Here is a 25,920-nt window from a genome sequence, read left to right on the forward strand (position 1 = left end):
TTCATCTGCCAGGAAAATTCCTTTGATTTTAAAGGCAAAGGAAATTTCATTTTTGAACTAATCTGAGCTCAGCAACGTGAACTTGAGTGGACAGAACTGGTGATCCTTGATGACTTATTAAGTCATACACGTACTGATAACGCACCCACACACTTGTTTATTGTAATCGTTTATTTCAATTGTTGTTTAATTAATACAAGTTGTCATTTTATGCCAAATCCTTGTTGTTGTGATTTCAATTTTCTTAAGGTGAATTATTTGTATCAGGGGTAATTGTATATTCATTCAAACTAACCTAGTGTGTACTTACCCGTACTAGGGTTACATAAGGTAAGAAATTCTTACTTATTAGTTTGTTATTGTTGCATAAACTTCACATTGCAGTTGAACTGTTGCTAGATATATGGTGAATATTATAATATTCAGACCCGTGTTTACTGTTAAATACTGTTTGTGGATATCTGCTCAAACGTAGATATGTATAATATGGTAACCATAATGTTTCATATTTTGGAGCATGCTGTGCGTTTGAATGTATAATATTTTGGAGCGCGATCGCGTTTGAAAAGCAAAAAGCACCAAACATTAGGCTTTATGTTTTTACTATTATCTCATTTCATATCATCATAACGAATGGAAACATTTGAAGTAACATATGATAATCAATATATTTTTCTCTAGCGTAGTTGTTACTGAAATCTTTTGGAAGATTTATAGGCTGCTATAGGTTATTGTTATTATTATTTTATGCAGCACTGCGCATAGCCTATGCCTACAAGGCACAACAAACCTGGTGTTCATTATATTATATATTGTTGGAAACATTTGTGTGTGTGTGTGTATTCTGTGAATTTTAAAAAGCAATTTTAACCAGAAAAATCAAAAATGTATTCCCAAAATCGTGCAGGCCTAGTTTCTCTTGATACCGATGTGGCGAGTGGGACTAAGGATACTGACTACGCCACCCAGGGAGTTTCACCCCGGGAAATAGAATTAAATTAGTTTGGTAATGAAACCTCCAAGTTTATAAAAAGCACACAGGTTCGATTCATGCACGAAGCCAGAGACATAGTTCCAGTAAAACAACAATAATTTTATTTATATAATTAAAATGAACATCAAATATAAAGTACCATTCACACTAAATAAAGAAAATAAAGGAAAAGGGGAGTGCTGAGGCCTTACCACTGGAGGAAAACGGGTCAAAGGTTTGGGATCTCAGGGGTTAAGGATTCCCTGATCACACATATGCACACACAAAAATAACCAAACTCAAAATACACCAGAAGAGGGAAAACACAGCACACAGGAGGAGACACCACCACCGAGGACACCGACACCACCACTTCCGGCACTCAGCACTAAAAGAAGAACATTCAATTAATAAAGAAATAATCAAACCATCAATCAATGAAAACAAACACAAAAAGAAAATCTTATTTATAAACACGACAAAAAAAGAAATATAAACTAATCAAACATCACTTATTCAGTTAATAAAGACAAAAATCAAACAAAAAAACATAAATCAAACCATAAATCAATGGAAACAAACACAAAAAGAAAATCTTCATAAACACTTAAACCAAAAGAAAATATAAACTAATCAAACGTCACTTAATCATAATCCAACAACAAGAACCTCACACACACATTAATAAACACAGGCGGGTCACAGAACGGCAAATTTATCGTCTGTGTCACTGTCACTGAAATACAAACTGGTCGAACGCCCAATTGCGCGACGAGTCCCACGCTGTAAAGTGCGTTGAGGCGTTCAGAACCCGGCGGGAGCTCATATAGCTTTCCCCGTTAACAGTCCGTTGTTGAATAGAACTCAATTGAGACAAAACACTCCGTAGAGACAAAACAGCAGCATGGCGGGAAGGAAGAGACTCGTGCAGATACCGGCGCCAACAAGCGCTTCACCGTCCTGACGTACATAGATCACATTCAATAACAGTACACAATTAAACATACACGCAATGCCGACTGGCATACATACATACCCGTCAGGGAGCTGCACATCTATATGCACCAATCGTGTCGTTAGTACAGCTACACGAAGCCTACAATACAACGGCCCATTACTTTAAACTCAGTCATGCAAATATTTAAAGAGAAAACAGATGCAACCTACCAGCAGCACAATGCAACCCGATTCTGTTACAGGAAAGATCGAGTTTGTGACAGGAGAAACACTGCAAAAGACATTGCACCTGTAATGCCCATCGCAACACTAACAAGGTCTCTAAGCAGTGAGAAAGTTAGCCACGCTATATTACCTGTCCGATTACCACAACTGCACCACGAACACGAGAGAACCCACAGCGAAAGTGCGCCTCCGACAACAAAACCGTAGTGACACAAGCGCTCACCCTCTGCCCATATAGCATGCAGTTACGTCCTGATTGGTCCAAAGGGTGTGATTGACACCACCACTATCAATCAACCTGCTACACCAGTATGTTCACTTTTTTCTTTTCTTTCAGGGACCAGATGCCACTGAGTCCTGCTAACTTCAACATTCACATGAGTCTCTGTATATGAACATGGTAAAGTGAAAATCAAACACCTTGGAAATTAAAGGTATGTACAATGTTTTTAGGAATGGCACAAAGGTCTCTGTCTTTGGATCATTGTTTTCAATGTGCTCTTTTGTCATTTGTTGTGTATCTTTGGATTATGTTGTTTTGTAAATAAATCCAAACAATCTAAAAGCCATTCTTTTTTAAATCTCCTCATTCTTTGTGCAAGGTTGTTCAGAATGACAGGGCCTGATCGCTCCTAATAGGGCCGTTAGGGGAGTGTCTTTGTCTTTCTCAGGTGTGAAAACTCATACATATTAATGAGATGATCATACCTCCCGCATAAAGCTTTCTCACACAAAACACGTCTTAGAAATTTTAAATCAATATATTGTCTTATCTGAATGAGCAGTCAGGGTGATTTTCACATAGTTTTGGAGCAAATATTCTAGGCTACGTGATACAATTTTCAAAAGTCTTGTGAAGAAATAAACAGTATGGGTTTCATGGCCTTATTTCAGTGACAATTTTTTTTTTTTTTACAAACCACGCATAAATGTCATTATCTCAAAACTACAAACTTTTACATACATGCTGCTGATATATTATTGTAGCAGAGTTTGTGCTAAATACAGTGTAATAAGACTTTAGCCATGACAATGTCACAAGTAACAGAAATAAGCACAAATGTCAGAGCATGTCAGAACACCTCCAGGGCCAGAAAACAGCTCAGACCCCAGAGGGGTTAAATGGTCAACTAAGGTCTGGCGGTACAAGAACTGGGGCCTTTTGCAAAGCATCCTTCAGTTCCTCAAAAGCATTTTGGCACTCATCAGTCCAATTCCACGGCGCAGTCTTCCGCTTGAGAGCATGTAAAAGACGAGCAAGCTCTGAAAATCGAGAAATGAACCGATGATACCATCCAGGAAGGCAGAGAAAGCGTTGAACTTCCTTTAAGTTCCTTGGTGTGGGAAAGTTCTTCACGGCTTCCACCTTGGTCCCCTCTGTTTTGATCCCTTCTTCAGAAACCACATGTCCTAAAAAAGACAGTGATTTTTTTACAGAGGTTACACTTCTTAAGGTTTAGTGTCAAGCCACCTGCTTCCATTTCACAGAACACCGCCTTAAGATCTTAGATATGTTGTTGGATGTCTTTGGAATACACCACAATGTCATCAATATACTCGAAGCAACATTTACCAAGTAAATCCTTCAATATTCTGTTCATCAGTCTTTGGAAGGTAGCTCCCGCACTCTTCAGCCCGAAGGGAAGACGAATTAACTCATATTGATTATTTTTGGTAATGAAAGCGGTCTTCTGGACGCTGCAGTCATCCATCATAACTTGCCAGTATCCACTCCTAAGATCTAAGGTGCTGAATGCTGAGGCTCCGTACATCAACTCCAAGATGTCCTGTATTTGAGGCATGGGGAATCCATCTAATGGGGTTTTGGTGTTCAACAATCGATAATCTACACAGAAAAGAACACTTCCATCTTTTTTTGGTACTAGGACTATAGGAGCTGCCCATGGTGAAGTAGACGGCCGTATTATGCCCTTGTTCAACATCGACTCAATCTCCTCATCAATGAACTTTTGTTTGTTAATTGGTACAGGGTATGGTCTTTTCCGTACCGGGATGGAATCACTAGTCATAATCTAATGTTTGATGACGGAGGTTTGTCCTAGGTCATCGGTGCAATCAGTGGGCCAGTTCAGTAAGAGACCTTCCAGTTGCCTCTTCTCAGTGCGAGAAATATCGGCTTGACTCACCAAATCCTTGAGGATGGATATGGTATTTTCTGACACTTGTATAGTTGATAATGAACAGTGAATGTTAATGCTGGCAGGTTGGAGATAGCAAGAAAAAGATTGTGGTGACTCCTGTCCAGGAAATGAATAAGAAGAACTGTTGAAGTGAAGTTTTAAGCCAACTGACACAAGGAAATCAAGGCCAAGAATGAGTGGAAATGATAGGTCTTGATTCCTCATAATGAACAGCCGCACTGGGTATGTATTATCTTGCAATATACATTCCCAACTGACTTCCCCTATTGCTCATTGTACTTGGCCATTGGCAAGAGCAAATGATAGTCCTCTGCTGGATTTCCAGGTCTCATCATCATCTTTCCATCTCCTCCACAAGGATTCTTGAATCAGGGAATATGAGCTACCAGTGTCTATGACAGCATCACACGGATGTTTCCTTAATACTACAGGAAAGGTTAACAGATTGATGTTACTTTCTGAAAGTATGGCAATATTATGACAATATTATGACTTCCGCCTTTGCCTTTACCTGATCTGTCTGAATCTCCTTTTCTGGTGGCTTTTCACTTACTGCCTGACAAGAGTTATTAAAGAGACGTTTGACCAAGATATACTTCTCTTGTGCCTGATTCTCTCACCGGAATCACTGTCCATACTTGTCCGCCTACAGAACTGAAAATTCACAAAGGTTGACAGAGGTGCTACTCTGCAACAACAATTAATCTTCATAATTCATATGTTAGTGTTGATGTAGTTCTTATACAATGTATGAACAAACAACTGTATGAATTTATTTATGAAAAAAAAGTAATAAATGGGACTAATTCATTTGTACAGAAACAATTCTTATGAATCTGTTTGATCTACAAATGCAGCCTTATTCACATAAACTCTAGCCTCAGTCCTAGTCCTACGAGTTCATTGGCAAGGCTCATGTAGGGATATATAATCAAAATAAAAGAAAATTGTGTGGAATGGTGAAGTGCTTGTGAACTGGGTAGTGAAAGTGCTTGTGAACTGGGGAGCTGACATTTTATTTTGTGGGTAATTTAATAAATAAAAGTTTTTTTATTAAGGAACAGGACTTGTTCAACAGTGTGAGGACTAAGTCTATTTCTTTTTTAATTTACTACTACCGAAGGGCATGACACTGGAAACCTGCTCAAGGGGTTCGCGCTATTTTTGAATCTGAATACGAAGCAGTCATGTGACTGTGTGTGGAAACAAAAGGTGTGTTCGACATCGGCTGCGGCTGGATGTATCCGATAGGCGAGAGTAGACGTGAAGTCGGACACTTTCTGGTTCCCGTAGTGAACGCTCACGTGGTGTTTGCATACTTTACCACAGCTGAAGTGAATTAAATGCAATATTTGCCGAATACACAGATGTTTCAGAGACATTTTCATTCAATTCTTTATGTACTGCTTCATACAGCGTCTGTTTATACAAGAATAAAGTTCAACATAAGCTACTATCAATGAAGTGGAGTCTACGTTTTTTAATCAGTTTTAATTTGATAAACATGACACAATATAACATTGCAACTACATGAAAAGAGTGTTTACTGTTATAAAAAAAAAACTGATTTGTGAGCTTAGAGGAACTGTGTTCGGTTCGAATAAACACGAAACACACGTGATCATTGTCATGCGGTGAATCCGGCCCATCGTCGAACAGCTGTGTCATCATCAGAGCTCCTGCAGCCCAGTGCAGCCGCTCTTGAGAAGCTGCGCTGGCTGAGTTCTCCGGCTACTCTCGAATCGCTCTCGCGGTACTTTGATGGCATACGTCACAGTCACGTGGCGTCGGCGCTGTATCAAGTCGGACAAAATTTCTAACCGCCATGCACTGCTTCAAGTCAGCCACCGATCGGTCTGCGCAGAGCTGCATGAAGTCAAACAAGCCTGAAGTTTCGGACGTCACAGATCACGTGGTTATGGCAAAACGAATCAAGCTCCGATACACTGCTTCAATGTGTGATGTTTTGTTTTTATGATACAAGCTTCGGAGCCTCTGTGCCGAACATCACATCACTACCAAGATTACAATAAAGCTGCAAATGGATCCTCACTTTGCTGAAGCCTCGTTACAATTAAGTGAAGTTTTGAGTTTATATTTTGGAAGTGCCATAAAACCGGAATAAGGTTATGTATGCGTTTTTCTATCAACTGTTCAATGTATTTTTGGACTTTTATTAACGCGCGTTAAAAATAATAATCCACATATCATTTTGGTGGATTGAGTCTGTGGAAATGTCGTTTAAATGGGTTTAACTTTCATTTTGATGTTAATGTATGTTTATAGCCATATGTGTGACCTGTGTATTAGATGAATTGCAGTTACTGTTAGGGAGGACGGTAATTAACATGTCTTTTCTCATACATCCTTCAGCTGAAAGACAGTGAATCTGAAGACGTGTGTGTGTGTGTGTGTGTGTGTGTGTGTGTGTGTGTGTGTGTGTGTGTGTGTGTGTGTGTGTGTGTGTGTGTGTGTTGATTGTCTGTCCTCTGTCAATAAACTGCAGATGTGGTAAGTTACTGTAATTAAGAGTTACAGTACCAAACCATATTTCAGTTTTACAGTACATGGTACTGTAATTGTGTAATACAGTGCATTACTGTAAAAACGAAGCTAATCAGTACACTACTGTAATTATTTTTATTTGTACTAAATATAAATTAGATTTCACAATTTTGATATATGATTAATTTAATTTTTATCCTACATAAGTACTACTGACATACAAACCAATTAGACAAAGTTATCACAAAATATATATTTTTTTATTTAAAACATTTCATATATATCACAAAATAAACAGTATGCCAATGCTGGAAATGATGTGTGAAATTTTTACACATTAATGGGTGAGTTTAGGGACAACATTTTTTTGTGTTAATTTGAACTCAATCATTGTGTTAATGATTTTAAGAAAGTAAATATGTCAGAAAGGTTAGCACAAAGATGTGTAAACATGTTAAATTAACACATTATGTGCTGTCCTTCACTGCACACATTTTTAAAAACATACATAAAATCATAAACAAAACATCATTAGAGTCATTGGTTGTTTAGCTTACAAGTATCATAATGAAATATCAACCATTACATTCATAAAACTGCAGAATATAAATATATATTTTAAGCAGTCAAAAAGGAAATGTCCAACACAGGACAAAACACAGTTCTTTTCACAATACATGACACATAACCCCACCTTAAAAATAATTTCACTTATTTCCAAAAATGTGTTGAATTCATGTACACTGGTGGCCAAAAGAAGTATTTAAGTGTCTTAATGTTTTTGAAAGAAGTCTCTTTGATGCTCAAGAAACATTTCTTATTATTATCAATGTCCGACTGTCTACTCCTCCATCTTTTCTACAGCATAGGAGTAAAAGTCATCATCAAAATAATCTTTAAAAAGCCAACACAATGTTTTTGTCCACCTTTGCGAATAAATGAACTTCTCCAAAGATTGGTTCCTGTTCAGAACTTGACTGACAACATCAGAATGTTCCCTGGTCTGTGTGCGTGTCCACAAACACTAATGTACTCAGTCCTTCAGAGGAGATCCCGGTTCCAACACTATATGAGAGAGAGAGAGAGAGAGAGAGAGAGAGAGAATATTAGTGTCACATTATTTTTAACCTCCTTTTTTGTTAATTTTTATTATTATTTTCACAAAAATTTAAGAATATATATTTTTAAACAGCTTTTGTCAATAAATAGCATACAAAATAACTAAATTAAATTATGCCAGATTAAATTTTAATACTTACAAATCCTAAATTCTGTCCAAAAATGCTGAGATCCATAGAAAGAAAGACTGAAATCGATGATTTTAGCCCATTTCAGCTTGTCTGCAGTGAAGGGGTTCCTGTTTGAGACAAATACACCGTAAGACACATGCAAGAAATCACTGTGTGATGATCGTTCTCCTTCCTACAGTAGTTAACCCACCTGTGCGCTGATATTAGGACCTTCCTGGTTAGGTGGGACTGCAATGGTAGAGTCTTCTGCCTAATAAAATATCAAAATAATGCAAAAATATAATCTAAAGTTGTTTAGAATGCTAGATTTGGTATGAATGAATTAGTGAGAGTTTTACTGCAGTGCTTACCTGGATACATTTAATCTGGTGAGACTGAACAAAGACAATGGTCCATCATCTGATTGGTTCATTTGCTGTGTAATAAATATAAAGTTAGACATGATGCAAAGGTCACTTATTTGATATAAAGTTAGCCAATTTTATAGAGATTTGATAAGATAATGTAAGCTACCTAGTCTGCACCAGTGGCTCCAAAGCACTTTTCACATATTGCTAATCATTTCAGCAAACTTATCTCAAAATATATCACAAATGGCCTACCTCTGGAATCTTGCTAGACGTCACTGGCGCGAATTGGCGCTTTGTTGCAGTTGCCTTTAAGCACATATAAAAATGGAAGTAAATTAAATTCCATTAAAAAAACTATAATATGTTATAGTTTGCAAACTAATGCTAAAACTATAAAGGTTCTCATCAGTAGGCCAACATTATCTACAACCAAAACAGAATTTCACAGTAGTTTATTCACATTTATTGTTAATGTAAACGCGTTGCTCGTTGGCATATTTTAACTCGACAATTCAATAATCTAACAAAGTGTGTAAAATGAAACGTTAGCTCAGTTTACCGTGGTAAAGTTCGTTACCCGCCATTCTCAAGGTCGGCGTTACGTCACAAATCATGTGACCTGCATAGCAACCATGTTTGAAGGGTAAAACAAACCGAAGGCAAAGCCCGAGGCAAATCAAAAAGGTATCTATTCACAGAAGTTTTGCTGTGGATTATGTCAGTTATGGATACTAACGGACTACTTTGTATTTATAATGAATGATATATGTGTATGCGAATGTATGTCGGTGGTGAGAAGTGAATGTAATAAAACACTCATGTAAAGCGCTTTGTGACTAGCTAACGTTACATATCAGTGAAAGGCGCTAACGTTATATGAATACAGATCTTCTTCTTCTATTACATAATGTCTTATCAGTATATAGACAGTCTCCTAGCGCCTGCATTGACCAGGTACCACAGAAAGCTGTCGCTAAAAAAATATTTGTTAGCAAAATATTCTGTTCTTTTCAGAAACATTTAATGTATCCTCAAGCCTTATGGATTCAATTTGTACCTCCAAGATCTGTATTTTGACATGGATTACCATTTTTGTAGCAGTTAACCTCCCAAGTAGCCTACTAGTTTTTCAAATTTGTCATTCGAAATCAACATGTATTTTATATGGGGGACAACATTCTATTTCACGAGGTGCAAGTAGCAATTGTTGTAAACGACCTCATTGCAATATGGAATCCTTTCATTTTTTTAACAGCTCAGCATCTGCAGGTACTGTGTTACTGCAGTGTAACGTTAGAATAAGAGCAAGAAACACCATTTGCTATGCTTTTCCTCCGGACTATATGTTTGAATAAACAAAATTTATTGCAATTTTTTAGCTTTTAATTTCAAGTGTTGTGTCGAAAATAAATTCAGATCATGTTTGGTCATTGAGCTAACGTTAGGTGCAAACTAGATGCATGTTGATCTTTTGCGTACGTCACACTCCAGTTTGATGTTTCTCTCTACTTTTTGGATCAGTTGCCTCGCTAGGAATCAAATAAAAGGAGAGGTCACTCCTTTTTACGCTGTTGTTGGTGCAACCAACAACACAACGGTTTTTCGGCATGATTTGCAACCAAAGGAAAAGAGCTCGGCGCTCGTTTGTCTTCCGCTTCGTGTTGCTTAATGGCAGGCGCTTGTTTGTTTTACCCTTCGCCGCATTGCTATGCGCACGCAGTGCATTATGGGAGTAAAAGTCCTGGATGTCCGACCTCGAGAATGTTGACGAGTAACGTTAGGTTAACGTAACATAGGTTAAACTTGGCACAATCCTGTCAACACACACAGAATGTTTTTTTGTTTTTTTACCTTGCTTGCTGATCTCTCTCTCGGTGAAGTGAATTCCGTCTCTTCCCCGGGCCAGACACGAACGGCGCAATCCAACAAAAGACAGACCCCACTGATATTACACTGGATGCCCCGGCGCGACACGACAAATCCCAGACAGTGTAGTGATGCGCCGCGGCCGTTATATTTCTGACCTAACGTTACGGTACTCCGAGTCCAAGCGCTCGCGCTATTTCTGACAAGGTACAAACAGGTTTGCGTTTTGTATTAATGGTCCGGTCGCTTCAATGTGTCCAATATAGACAGCCTCTGGCTATTATAGCGTTGTAGACACGCGGTGTAAGGCAAAAATTAGGAAATAAAAAGCACGATGGAATGGTGCCAGCCAGAGAGGACGTTATGTCAAATACAGTAGTATACAGCAAATTTAAAAAATACAGTAAGTCTCTGTATGTGGTGTTAGACAAATACAGTAGTATACAGCAAATAAAAAAAAATACAGTAAGTCTCTGTATGTGGTGTTAGACGTCACAGAAAATTCCCATGATGCAATGGGAATCACAGTTATTTACTGTAAAGAGAAATAGCAGTATAATACTGGGGGATTTAAAGTAAATAACTGTAGAAATTACAGAAAAGTCTAACAGTGTTGTAACGGAGAGCAGATCACCAGTTTGCATGGTGATTAAATTAAATTAATTAATTTAATTTAATCTACAAAAACCCCTGTCTCGCTCTGACTCAAGCTATTCTGACATTCCAAAGCACTCTCATTTACGACACCTCTGTTGTCTTGAGATTGCTCTGCGCAAGACGTGCAGCCCAAATGGCGCCGAAAAATGGTGTAAATCACTGATTACTCTCTCTCTCTACATGATCTCTTACGTCTAAATCAACAAAGACCGTCTGTTTATGACCTGGAGAGCCTAACGCTGACCAATGAGAGCGATCCCGAAAGCACCCCCCCCCCAGGGAGTCTCTCGGACACTGATTTACACGTAGACACTAATTAACTCTTCACAACAATAAAACAGTGTTGTAAGACCAGATGCCAAAACATGTGGTCTCTGCTGAGTACATCAATTCAAGGAGTCAAACGAACGCACACACATAACCCTCACCCCGCAGCGCCGGGGACAAGAGTTCAGCGTGCGGTTGTGAACTTTCAAGACACATTCACACACACACACACACACACACACAGAAACACACGCAGGCCCCACCACGTGCGACCAAAATCCTTGTATAAAATATTTTAAATGTATTTTCTTGATGTGTGTATGATTTCCTGTCCCAGATATTATGCCTATGTAGTTTATTGGCCTGTAATCACTCTATGGTGCCCACAATCACAAGAAATTATGTACCTCCTTGATTTTAGATATTAGAACTGTCATTCGCGGTATTGCCGTGTTCCACAAACCCCAACGATGCTGAATCTTTAACACAAAATATCAGAGAATGCATTGTTTATTAAATACCAGTGTTATTAAGTTATGGACGAATTCATCGTTTCAAAACCCCGCGGAAAGGGGGCGTATAGACCTCAAAACGTCAGGAGGTGGGCCCGATACGTTGTTAAAGACGATTGGCCCACGTACGTGAGGGAGGCGTGAGTTTAGCCCTTTAAAATTTCGCGCCCCTCTCCTCTCAGTGCAGTCCGCCAGAGAGAGAAAGACGACACGCCTCCTTCCCTCAAGGAAGCTTCGCTCGCTTTTATTTTCCTTTTTATTTTCCTTTATTTCCAAGTCTTTTCTTAGAGCTACTAAATCCGTGTATCATTCGTTCAGTCGTTTTTTTATTTAATATTGAAAGTATAAAAATGAGAAAACAGTTCCTTTTTCGATTTTTCATTTTTTCCAAAAAAACGAAAAACATGAATTCAGCTTGATTTTTCGTTTTTCGTTCTGAGGTAGAAAAAATTATAAACAGCTTGAATATTCGATTTCTACACATGGTACACATGATACGCCCCTTTCCTCTGATTTGTCAGCCGAAGATCTTCCTCAGTTCTGCACTGCAGAATAAGAGTCCTCCGTTGTGCAGATTCTTAACGCGTTTATTGCAAATACATTTAATCTTTTTTTCATCAAACAACCAGACTAACGAATGGTTCGACACAACCCGTACTGGGGAATAGACTAGACAGGGCTTTCTTCTGTGTAGATATAAATTCACCTACGCTTTGCATCAGCTGGGTATGCAGGGTAAATGACGGCTGTTAGCCTACCATGGTCGCCTCACCCAGTAATTATTTTATTTTTTTTATAATAAATGAAGATATAAATCAATATAATTAGTTGTAAATTAAATATTTTAACACTAGCCTAATACAAAAAGAAAAGAATAATGCATTGACTATATAATAGGCCTATTTTAACGTAAACGCATGAACGTCATTCAGACTGACTATCTAACAACCGGAGAACAGAGAACAACAGAGATATTAAAATACATACTCTTCTGAGTTTTATGATGTAGGCCTTGTGTTTTATTAAACTTTATTAATTTATATCTCAAAGATGTGCGCTTGTGCGCAGCGCACGGTCATGTTGAGAGGGAAACAAACGCATTTTATTATTAGCCTATTCAGAAATAGTGTAAAAGACTGTAAATAAAATACAACATTAACATTATAAACACTATTAATAACATATAGGCTATGTCTATGCGTATTTTACTTCCCCTTACTGTAGCCTATGTCAAATCTTTAAATGAATGGTAGCCTATTCAGAAAACAACAAGAATGAAAAATAAGTAGCCCGTATAATAAAAATATAGCCTAACCTAATAACTTATAATAATAGCCTATTATGTCCTTTATTGAAACTGAAACTGTACGGACATTGCTTTCGCGCATCTCTCATTCGGTCCAAGGTTCCCAGTAAACAATTACCGTCTTTCAACGTTGAAATATGGTTGAAAATAAGTCGGTCCGCCTTGGACTGGTTTACGACGTGATTTCAACTAAGACTGTTTGACTACGTGTTTTCAACTGATAATCTAAGACAGCTAGGATAGTCTGTTATACATGCTAAAACAACGGAGAAAACAAATTACCAAACCATGTGCATTATTATCTCAAATAAATTTAAAGAGTTTTACATATTCTGTCAAAGTTATAAAAAAATACATTAAAACTGTACGTGCAATGAGGATTCATACTTGGAAAGAATTACCACACCCCAGCTGGCGGCAGTAATGCACCATTAAAGTGAAGTGGAGTAAAACTGCCACAGAAGTTGAAATCAGCTGCTGCTATGGCTGAGACACTTAAACATGCTCCCGGGAGAGTTGGAGGTGGAGGTCGCAAAGTGTGAACATTTGTATTGTAAGTTGTGTTTTGTGTTGACTCTTGGAATGTGCTTTTGGAATGTGAAATCTGTGTTTTATTGCACTATATTTTATTTAAAATGTGCTGTTTTAAGTATAATAAAGCTATTCGCTCTTATTTGTTTAAATGTAAAATGTTATTTGGCATGTTAATGTCAGGTTAATGGCATATTAATGTAGCTTTCCTGTAGCTCAAACAGTAGAGTGTTGGCGCTAGCAACGCCAAGGTCATGGGTTCGTTTCCCAGGGAAAGCAAGAACTGACAAAATGTGTACCTTGAATGCAATGTAAGTTGCTTTGGATAAAAGCGTCTGCCAAATGTAAATGTAAATCTGTAATGTGTTGGGACTTGAGAATTGACCATTGTCAATAGGCATCGAGTAAATGTTGAACATTGACCTGTTTTCAATGTTGAAAAGTCGGACAAATTTGACGTCTTTTCAATTTTCATTTTCAACCTTCAGCGGACCGTAATTAGACGTTGAAGATTTACGTCTATTCAACGTCTAATAGACGACTCTTTGCTAGCTGGGTTTCCGTATTTGCAATGTAACATTTGGATGCTAACTAGTAATGTAAAGAAGGCTTCGTACTTCAGTCGAGTCCCAATATACACGTATATGCTAAATCATCATCTTCACAGCAAGGGAAATGAGTTTGGAATAACAGCAAGTAGGACTGTGCAGCACAGCCTTTATATTGTACAAATGACCAATTAAATTAAGCAGAATAATTTTTTATATATTTGGTTGACTGTGTTTTATTTTAATAATGAATAGGCTGCGATGTCAAGTTAGCAATGCCAGAAGTGAACTGATAATAGCCTAGATGTTGTGTGATCGAGCAATGCGCCAGCGCCATCACTTGGATTTGTTGCTCAGCAGGGGAATAACTTAATATTCTGTCGTTTAATACTCTGTCATTCGAAGCAGTAAAATTTATATTTTTATTTGTGTACATTCAAAATGACTACAAATGACCTTTAAAAAATAAAGAAAAGAACATGATGCGCTGCGTCTCAAACTACTTGAACATCTTTCTGGCGCACACCAAAAATTAACCAAAATAGAGTGAATAGCCTTCTGACGCACCTACTTTTGAAAGTCAACATTTAGATTATTTTAAGTAAAATGCATTATATAGTCACTTAGGAATAAAACACAGCGTGGTTCATGATACATAAAAAAAAAAAACAAAAAAAAAAAAACGTGACTTTACAGTTCGGAAAATAGCAAACCCCTGGCACTTGAGAACTCTGGTCTACAAAGAAGAAAGACCTGTCTAGTCTATTCCCCAGTACGGGTTGTTTCGAGCCATTCGTTAGTCTGGTTGAAAAAAAACAGTGCAGAACTGAGGAAGAACTGATGACGGGACAGTTTGATCTTCGGCTGACAAATCAAAGGAAAGGGGCGTTTCATTCCCGCCCATGTGTAGAAATCGAATATCAAGCTGTTTATTAATTTTGCTACCTCAGAACGAAAAACGAAAACTAAAGCTGAATTCTTGTTTTTCGTTTTTTGGGAAAAAATGAAAAATCGAAAAAGGAACTGTTTTCTCATTTTTCTACTTTCAATATCAAATAAAAAAACGACTGAACGAATGATACACGGATTCTACTATTACCTAAGTTGATAGTCTGCTGAAACCAACCCACGAAACCAACTTAAGGCTAAGATAATCTTTGCTGAGTCTTCGCTCGCTTCAAGTCGCCATAGCAACCAGAACGCTGTGACCACGTGATCCAGGTGCCTTTACCCAGAGCCATATAGAGAGAGTTGCGACAACTCCATTGACTACAATGGAACGCTTTTTTTACAGCAATGGCGGCTCGTAGAGCCTTTCAATAGTTCCCGGAAGTAACAGCAGCGCGGTAGAACAGACCGTTTGTGATGCAGTTTTAAAAGATAAGACGTTTAAAGAATAAGATTGTATATGATCATATTATCTGAATCAAATAAACTTGTGTTTTAAAGCATGCTAGTTGATTCCGAAGCACTTCCTGGAACTATCTGAGGTCTACGCGAATCACGTGACAACTAAGAATTTTGAACTTCCGTTGTCGCAACTCTCTCTCTATATGGCTCTGCCTTTACCCAACACAGACGGACACACACAGAAGGCCGATCTTCCAAACAGAGTAACGTAGATCTTTTAAATTTGCCATCTGAAGGAAATGCTGTTTAAAGTTGTCTAAATATTACTAAGAAACGTTGGGGTTTTGTGGTGAATGACTAAAACTGTTTCTATCTCTCTCTCTAAATTCTCCTCCACACACACAAACATACACATTCACGCACACACATACTCTCACCCACGTGTGCCGAGACAAACACACTACCACATGCTCACGGAGCCGCCGGCAAACCCATCTCTCCTTACAAACGCTATCCTCTCAACATCTCACACGCACACCTAAAATCATTCTTATCTCCACTATTAGTTTCCTCTCGCTGATTCTCTCTCTCTCTCTCTCTCTCTCTCTCTCTCTCTCTCTCTCTCTCAATCTCTCTCCCTTCCTCTCTCTCAAACCTTTTTATTTTGTTGTATTTCTGTATTACGATCGTTATATTGCCTGTTTTGTTTATGCATTTTTACTCCTGCGTGATTTAAAGTAATTGTGTAATCGCTAGCTTGTTTAAATAAACTTTGTTAAATCATTTGAATTAAGTTTGCCTGTTTGTTTCAAATTCTGAGTCCCTGAGGAGTGCAGATTTTACCTTATAAGCTCTACGATTGGTTTTATTCTTAAAAGAAACCTAAAATTGTCTAAAACACGAAGATAATTATCTTCTTTGTGGCCACAAGAAAGTGTTATCTATCAGTGTTAAAGACGCCCGATTTCTGTTCATAAATTATACATTCTGTCCGCCGGACGGCCCGTCTGCATGATAAATGAACATTCTTCAACTTCTACCTCAACTTCCCCCTAATTGAGTAAATTCTACCCGTCTCTATCAGTGATTATTACAAGTAATTGTGTAATCGCTGATACAAGCCGAGGTTTTGACCTATTCCCTATTTTGAATAAATTAATTTATGGAAGCAACAGATGCATATTCACATTGATGAATATTACCGCTAATTTGAGCCAATTAATTCCCCAACACAAAGTCATTGTTGTTACAGTGTATTTAGAAGACATTTTTTGATAACATTCACTGTGTAATTTTGATTTGTATAATGAAAGTTCAAAGACAAAACATTTATCCTATTATCTGAATAACCAGATTCTCTTGTTTAATTCTATAGTTACCTTTTACACAACATCATTTTCAACGTTAAAAATAATAATGGCTGATTTTATGATTTTTTTTTAATGAGTTATGCTTAATAGGCTATATTATTTGATGCCAATCATAAGAGCTGTGAAATATTGGCAAATAATTTAGGAATATAAATGCACTTAGATCATAATCTTGTACAGTAGTTGTCGTTCACATTTTGACTATTAAGAGGATTACAAAATTAACCTTTGGTACATCAAAAATATAATATTTGATAAACAGATCTCACTTGTTTTCTGTTATTAAATCAGGGTTCACTTGAAAATTCACATTTATCCTCCTTGAACTCATTCTAACAATTTAATGTTTTAATGTTTCAGACCAGATGGAGGTGAAAGAGCAAAGACAAGAGCTGAAGTTAAAGGTAATGATGCTGTAGTTTGTTTCAGTCTGTTGACACCAATAAAATGAGTTTAATGTGCCAATTTACAGAAGATCTCAGACATCACCATAATGAATGAGCTGAAAACAGGGAACTTTTGGAGACAAAGAGGCTTTTCAGCAGCAGTTTAACATGATGACTCTGTACTTTTTAAATGCAGATTGGATAAAAACACAGTGATCACAGTTCACACCTGCAGTGAAGCCCCTCCCACAACAATTCACCAATAAATACTGGGAATATTCCCATCATCCTACAAGAGAAGGACAAACTCCAGGAGTAGCAGCTGAAATCTGTGTGACTGTTAAAGATGGAGTTTATTAAAGAGGAGATTGAAGACATGAGTGATCCAGAACCATCCAGAATAAAACATGAAGATACTGAGGAACAAATAGGTTGGTGTCCATTCTTGATTCTTCATTGTTGACTGCTTTGGTGGATGTGAATTAATAAACAGTATATGGATGACAAATGATGGAGAAATGCATCTGAATGATCATAACCTTGTATATAGCAGTTGTCAAACATATTTTTACTATATTAACAAGTGAGTGACAACAAAGAGTGAAAGATCTGATCTCTGTTGCTTTCTGCTATTAAATCAGGGTTCACTTGAACTGATTCTAACTTTATTTCTGTGTATTTTAGACCAGGTGAGAGTGAAAGAGCAAAGACAAGAACTGAATGAAGTGGAGGAGGAACATCGTAACTTTACAATTCAAAGAACAAAAGCCAAAAAGACGCACACCTGCACTCAGTGTGGAAAGAGTTTCACAGAGAAAGGAAACCTTAACACACACATGAGAATTCACACTGGAGAGAAACCGTATACATGTACTCAGTGTGGAAAGAGTTTTTCTCATGCATCAAATCTCAGTGTTCATCTGCGTACTCACTCTGGAGAAAAACCATTTAACTGTGATCAGTGTGGTAAAGATTTTATTTCATTATCAAAACTAAAAGATCACCTGATAGTTCATTCAGATGAGAAGCCTTATGTATGTTCTCTCTGTGGAAAGAGTTTTTCAAGGCTGGAAGGATTTAAACTGCACAAGAAAACACACAATGAAGTGAGAGATTATATGTGCTTTGACTGTGGGAAGAGCTTTACTACAGCTGAGCATCTGAAACAGCACCAAAGAATTCATACTGGAGAAAAACCTTACAAGTGCTCATATTGTGACAAGAGTTTCTCTCGGTCTGGAAACCTGAAATCACACGAGCGAGTTCATACTGGAGAGAAGCCGTACTACTGTACTCAGTGTGAGAAGAGTTTCACCCAATCACATAATCTATGGACTCATATTAGAAAGCATTGTTCTGTGTCACAGTGAGCAAATGTTTTGTTAGATTCACATAAAGTAAATGTGTAGTTAGTTAACTAATGAACTAGTGTTGCTGTAAAATGCCGCAAGATTTGTGTTTTATATGTTAGAGAACAAGAAATAAAATTATTGAAAATGATTTTGATGGAACGCTTACTCAAAGAAATACCAAAATTAAAAGAGACTGGAAACAAATGTAGAAAAACAACAACAATCTGTTATTTGTTAATATATGAAACAGTTCCCTGAATTTGATTAGGTTTTTTTATTTTACTTTTGTTTTAGTTACATAAAGTTTGTTATTACATAAACAGATGCATATAATAACATATATCTGTACAATAACTCTGTACAGTAACAACAAATAAAATGACCATTTCACTGACAATGTGTGATTTTGTAAGTAAAAGGTTTCTACAGATCCAATAATTATATAAACTGTGAGATTCAGATAAAGCAGACGTATAGTGAAATAAACTTTAGATCTGTGACGTTAGTTTTGTGGAAGTTGGTTTTGAGTTCTAACTTTCTGACTTGTCATTTAGCTGTCAGTGTAAGGCAGTTCTTTGTCTCTAGTAAAACAATAAAATCGTCCTGTGGCCTGTTGCACAAAGCCGGCTTCATTTGCTAACAGGTAAAGTTCGACATTAGTTTGAGCAAACTGGCTTTTTAGGGCTCAGGAAAGAGGATTGGGTTTTAGTTGTGTTCATCATCATGGTAACTTACGCTACACGGCTAAGCTGCTCCGGAGCAGGTTTTATTCTGGGTTAGAGATCGCAGACCAAAACTGGACCAATCAGTGCAGTGACATGTATCTGATACAATAAAGCCACTCCCCCTGTATCTCTCACTCCAAATCAAAGCAGTTTATAGTGTGAAACAAACTTTAGAGACCAAATTGTCCATCTTTATGGAAGTAAAATAATGGCATGTTTTTGAAACAAAAAAGCTTGTTGAATTGCACTACTTGAAAAATATATGCATTGCATTAACCCTGCACCTCAAAATGAACATTTCCTAATAATTTCCTCACCCCAATGCCATCCAAGATATCCATGTCTTTCTTTCCTCAGTGGGAGAGAAATTATGTTTTTTGAGGAAAACATTTCTGGATTTTTCTTCTAACAATGGACTTCATTGGTTATGGTTACCATTGTTTTTTAAGTCCAAATCAATAATAATAATAATAATTAATAATAATAATACATTTTATTTATAATGCGCCTTTCACATTCTCAAAGCGCTACAGCATACAAAACAAAAGTCAAACAATCAAACATTGCAGTAAAAAAAAAAAAAAAAAACAAGTATAAAAAAATACACAATTTATAAATTAAAAGCTTGACTAAAAAGATATGTCTTAAGTCTCTTAAAACAATCCACAGAAGCAGCATCCCTGATAGACACAGGTAATGTATTCCATAACTTTGGCGCATTACAGGAAAAGGCCCTTCCCCCCATAGTTTTTAATTTGCAACGAGGCTGAAACAGAGAGAGAGAGCCAGCAGAGCGGAGAGAGCGAGCAGGAATGGATGGAGTAACCAAATCACAGATGTAATCTGGAGCCAGCCCATGTACTGCTTTATAAGTTAAAATCAGAACTTTAAAATCAATACGTGACTGAACTGGAAGCCAATACAGTTGCTGGAGCACAGGTGTAATGTAATGGCGTGATGAAGTGTGAGTCAAAACACGTGCGGCAGAGTTCTGTATATATTGCAACCTCTTAATAGAGTTTGCTGGTGAACCCGCAAAGAGAGAGTTACAATAATCAAGCCTTGACGTGATGAAGGCATGGATAAGCTTCTCTGCATCAGGCCTAGAGAAAAACGGTCTGATGCGCGCAATGTTCCTCAGATGGAAAAAAGCAACCTTTGTTATGTTTCTAAAATGAGAATTAAAAGTTAGCTGGGCATCAAAAATAACGCCCAAGTTACGAACCTGGCCAGAAGGGGACAATTGGGAGTTGTATACTGAGATTCTAAAATCCTTACATACTGACATTCAAAGGAGTGCCAATTAATAAGACTTCAGTTTTGGAGCAGTTTAGTTTAAGCAAGTTGAGTTTCATCCACCCTTTAATTTCCAGCAAACAGTCAGACAGGTTTGAAAAGGAAAAATTAAGATCAGGCTGAGAGCTGATATAAATCTGGGTGTCGTCTGCATAGCAGTTATAGCTCAGGCCATATCTCTGAATGATCTGCCCGAGAGGCAACATATAAACACTAAATAAAGTAGGACCCAAGACTGACCCCTGAGGGACACCCTGACACAGAGAAACAGTCTGAGATCTGTTTGAACCCAGGTAGACAAATTGTGAACGACCTGAGAGGTAAGATTCAAACCAGTTTAACACCGTTCCAGACAGACCGGTCCACTTTTGCAATCTGTCCAATAATATACTGTGACATATGGTATCGAATGCAGCAGTAAGGTCTAACATGACCAAAATGCCACAAGTCCCAGAGTCAGCTATAACGAGGAGGTCATTCAGAACCCTGACCAGAGCAGTCTCTGTACTGTGTCCAGATCTAAACCCGGATTGAAATCTTTCTAATAGGCTATTCGTACGGAGATGAGTATGGAGTTGCCCAACAACCACACGCTCAAGCAATTTTGCCAGGAAAGGTAAATTAGAAATGGGTCGATAATTTGAGATGTCAGTGATATCACCATAGACATGTATAGAAAGGCTAGATAGCTTACCGGCGCTGAGAGCCAATGGGACCCGACGACGTCACACGGCGGCCATCTTAGGACAGGACCGCTCGTCCAGTTATAACATTAAAGTCTATTGTGCATGTAGTGCTGAAATAACTATATTTTGCTCAATTTTCAACCGATTTTCAAACGGCTTGGTGTGTCATAAACGTCAGGGATGCGGCTATTTAACTGCATACTTGTGAAAAATTATACACATAAACATCGGCATCAGCACAAATCATAGCCACGTTAATAAGGTTTGTAATAAACCAAACCGTTTGTAAATCCGTCAAGAATTCAGCAAGTTACGAACATTTTAGTTGGCGTATGTCACTCACCTTCCGTCCACAGCAGCAGGGAGCAGCAGCGCAGTCTCCTGACCTAAGATGGCCGCCAAGTGACGACACAGCTGACTCCGCCTTGAGCCATCTAGCCTTTCTATACATGTCTGTGGATATCACTACCAGCTTTTTTAAGAACTGGCGTAACTGCAGCCATTTTTAGAGCAGAAGAGACATTCCCTGTAATGAGTGAGGCATTTTCAATAGTAGTGATGTGGGGTAAAATGACAGGCAGACAATTTTTTAAAACAGTCGTAGGGAGTGGATCAAGTATGCAAGTAGTAGAGGTCATTGACAAGACAAGTTTAGAAATCAAATCAAAGTCAACAGCACTGAAACTTGAAAAAACAAGACCAGAGAGATTAGGATGATGCACCTCAACAAGCTCAGGAGCATCCTCACAGGTAATAGCGTTATAGATATTCTCAATTTTAATTGAAAAATAATTGAGAAATGCATTACACTGCTCAATGGTGGAACAGTTAAAGTCACTAGGAGGTTTAATTAGATTATTGACTGTTCTAAACAGAACACGGGGATTAGATATGCTGCTACTAATAATCGTAGAATAATATGGCACTTTTGCAGCTTTGAGAGCATTTTGATACTCAATCTGATTAGAGCCCTGCATTTCAGCCCGACGGGCCCCGACTTTTTTACGCCCCTAGGGCCGGGCTTCGGGCCAATTTTCACGTCATAGTTCACATGCGGGCCGGGCCTCGGGCCTTTTTTGGGTTATCCTTCTTTTTATATTTTTAGACATTAATTAAAAAAAATATGAGAAGTTGACGTCGACGATAGAAAAACAAACATAGAAAGACATTTAATAACCTCATAACTTTCATAATCGTGACTTATGATTGATGACAGTCTCACGCACGTGTGGCAATTAGAGGGATCACAGCAGCTCTTAAATTTCTAGATTACTGATTCCAAAAAGGTAACGACTACGCCACCCAGAACTAACTCTGGGAAAAGCCCAAGGGGCACAGGTTCAAGTTCTCAGAAAATGACCAAGAGGCATGGGTACCTTGTATAAAACTTGTACATCTTTATTAAACAAAAGTAATTAGAATTTGGCTCATTCAATGAATCACACGTAACAGCAAGAGGATTTCACCCAGCAAGCAACACCAACTGCTGCAAAACAAACAAGAGAAGAGAAACAAAAACAAACACCACAACCAAAAGAGCTGGGGCTCACCACTAGGGCGGCAGGCTTGACACCGGGCTTCAAGAATGCCCGTAGTAATAATGATAATAACCACACACGTGCCCCAAACCACTCACACCCTCCAAAGGATTCACGGCAACTCCACGCCACTCTGGTGAACAGTGAGACAACCACACGGGAAGGGTCAGCCTGCCCTCTCCAGGCCCCAGCTCCAGTACAAGAAAAAAAAAAAAAGTTACAGCAAAAAGAAATGTCAGCGAACAACAAAATACAAAAACACAAAAACAACAATAATCAATTACAGTAAACCAAACATCAATTTGGCAAAACAAATCAATAAGAGCAACACTGACCAATTGCAAACAAGCCCTACTGTTTGCAACAAATCAAAGAAAACAACCAAAACAAGAAAAGAAAAATAACGTTACTGATTGCAACAAAACAAAATAACAGGACAGATTATTAAATACCAAGTCGGCGTTACCAAATATAAAGCAAAATGAATGAAGCCAAAACAAAACACCATAATTACAAAACAAATGAATATAAGAAAACAATAAAGGAAAAACAAGCGTTACTGAATGCAATGCAACCTTAAAGGATGCAAAACATGCATTAAACGAAAGCAAAACGAATATTAAAGACAGAAATAAATAAAAGAAAAATGAGAACACAAAAAGAGAAAACAAAATAATTAAACAATTAATAAATACAACCTAAATCATTAACCACCACAGAATTAAAGCAAAACAGCAGTGTTGAAGGTGCAAGCCATGCTGGGATCAAGTTGTTGCAGGATACAAACTGGAAGCCAAACAGGCCCACTCACAGAATGGTTTCAACTCCTAAAACGCATAAAATAATTATAACCCCATTTACCTGTTACGTTGCTAAATGGCCACGGTTACCTGCTGCTGAGTGCGGTTATTTCTATCTGTTTTTAATTTCCTATACAGATCACGTGAGGTCCCGCCGGCTGTGATTGTGGGCGGGGCAACTGCTTTAAAGACGCCCAGTCTGGAGACCGGGAGCTCTCTCTCACTTCCCATCTGCTCCTGGTAGCAGGCGGAGCACAAGCTCCGACGCGTGCTCGGCCTGCTGCTTCCTTTGTACTTGTTTAGAGCTTGGTTCAATGTTGGTTTCACAAGCACGATCCCGATATGGGATTATTGTTTGTTAGTTTATTGTATTTATTTTACAGCTGGTGGTAATTGGTGATGGGTTTTTGCATATTATTTAGTATAGATTAGTGGAGAGCAGGAGAAAGAGGACCCGGAAGACTCACACAAACTCTGTCTTTTGTTTTGAACGGGAGGCAGGCAAGTTTCATCCGCTTTGAAGAATAGTGTGGGTCAGGGTTTTCTTTTGTTTTTGTTATGTTTATTTTTGCCACCATGCTCTGCGTACGCTAAGGCGTATCACTTAATTAAAATTATTTATTTACACTGTCATCGAATCTCTGTGGTCTTTTATATGTTATGCCGATCCATAAATAATTTGATGGGTTCGTAACATATAAATGGGGGCTCGTTTAGCCGGGTTTTGAACCATATTTGTTTTTGTTTTTTTGACGTTTTTGAAGAAGTTCGATTTTCTCTTAGTGAAAATCTTTTTCTGTGGTGGTCGCACTGCGCGCTGTTAGTGCGCATTAGTTTGCTGTGATCGCCTTTTGTTAATTATGCCGTGGATTTTCGGTGACTTTTCTTTAGTGTATTTAATTTTTTTTTCGTTTAGGGTGGACCTATTCTTATTTAACGCAATGTTTAATTTAGATGCCTTTATTCTCGCTCCTTCACAGGAGGTTTTCTTAACTGCTACGCGTGATGACCTTGTTAGAATTGCTGGCCACTATAAACTTGAGGTGAGTGGTAACCCTTCCAAGGCTGAACTTCAGGATAGGCTTCTTGAAGGTTTGCGAGAACTTGGAGTATTTTTGAAAGTATCTCCGGATGCATCTACATTGCCTGAGGGTAAGCGTTTTCCTATTGAACCTCCACCTTCACCTAGTAAAGCAGCACTAGAGTTAAAACGTTTACAGTTAAGAGAGAAGGAAATTGAATGGGAACGCGAAAAAATTAGATTAGAGGCTGATAGACAGACAGTACGAGAACGGGAGAAGAGAGAACATGAGTTTAGATTGAAAGATCTTGAGTTTGCGCAAGCATTACGTATTAAAGAGCTCGAGCTGAAGGCTCGTGAGGCTGGTGTTTCTGTTAGGCAAGATCAATTTGACATAACTCGTAACATTCGCCTTGTTCCACCTTTTAATGAGAGCGAAGTTGATAAGTTTTTTGCACATTTCGAGCGCGTAGCAACAACATTTAAATGGCCCAAAGAAATTTGGACCATGACGTTACAGTGTGTTTTTACTGGGAAAGCGCAGGAAGCTTATTCCTCGTTAAATCTGGAAGACGCAGCAGATTACGAGAAAGTTAAACATGCTGTTTTGCGCATTTATGCTCTTGTGCCTGAGGCGTATCGACAGAAATTTCGCAATTATCATAAACCTGAAGCTCTTACACATGTCGAGTATGTTAGAGAAAAAGAAATGCTATTTGATCGCTGGCTTAGCTCGCAAGAAGTGACAACCTTTCAATCTCTTCGTGATTTGATTATTCTTGAAGATTTTAAAAACGGCCTTCCTCAAATAGTCGCTACCCATGTTAGTGAGCATCAGAATCTGACTCCGGCTCGTGCAGCTGTACTTGCGGATGAGTATGTACTCACACACAAGCGTGTTCCTTCTAATTTAAAATTTTCACAAAACGTTTCTAGTCATCCAAATGTGTCCAAGGTTTCTAGAGAAACCGTGCCTGTTTCTGGCCGCTCTTCAGACTGGCGTCCGTCGGGGTCTAACGTTACAGCTCCGACCTGCGCGTACTGTAAGAAACGTGGTCATGTTCTGGCAGAGTGTTATTCTCTGAAACGTAAAAATAAGGTAGCGAGTCAACCAGCTTCTGGTAGATCAGAGGTAGGGTTGTGTGTTTCGAACTTGCCTGTGAGTAGGGACGATACTGATAACCACAGTTTTGCGCCTTTTATAATGGATGGCTTTGTCTCTTTGCCCGGTGAACGCTCAAAAATTCCTGTAAAAATTCTGCGTGACACTGGCGCTTCACAGAGCTT

At 38.2% G+C, this 25,920-nt stretch overlaps 1 protein-coding gene and 1 long non-coding RNA gene across 3 annotated transcripts in view; one reads left to right on the top strand and one right to left on the bottom strand.

Annotated features, from left to right (window-relative positions):
* LOC309506483 overlaps positions 1-18,871 on the top strand; it is a 30,773-nt gene extending 11,902 nt beyond the window's left edge. Inside the window, exon 5 of the long non-coding RNA XR_014208794.1 lies at positions 18,836-18,871. This is a non-coding gene — a long non-coding RNA (uncharacterized lncRNA). The remainder of the gene's footprint in view (positions 1-18,835) is intronic.
* LOC309506429 (uncharacterized protein) overlaps positions 7,432-25,920 on the bottom strand; it is a 152,290-nt gene continuing 133,801 nt past the window's right edge. The window contains exons 1-5 of one of the 2 annotated variants that reach the window (XR_014208733.1): positions 8,675-8,734; positions 8,423-8,487; positions 8,259-8,322; positions 8,082-8,179; positions 7,432-7,887 (exon numbers count right to left, since the gene is read on the bottom strand). Coding sequence is in view for 1 of the 2 variants with exons in the window: in XM_082180374.1 (XP_082036500.1) it covers positions 7,856-7,887; positions 8,082-8,179; positions 8,263-8,322; positions 8,423-8,487; positions 8,675-8,728 (309 nt within the window). In the remaining variant the exon portion in view is untranslated. Of the gene's footprint in view, positions 7,888-8,081; positions 8,180-8,258; positions 8,323-8,422; positions 8,488-8,674; positions 8,735-25,920 lie in introns of those variants that run through there. The other variant, XM_082180374.1, reaches the window with a different exon arrangement.

This window comes from Leuciscus leuciscus, assembly GCF_965113295.1.
Source record: "Leuciscus leuciscus genome assembly, chromosome: 9".
NCBI classification, from domain to species: Eukaryota; Metazoa; Chordata; class Actinopteri; order Cypriniformes; family Leuciscidae; genus Leuciscus; species Leuciscus leuciscus.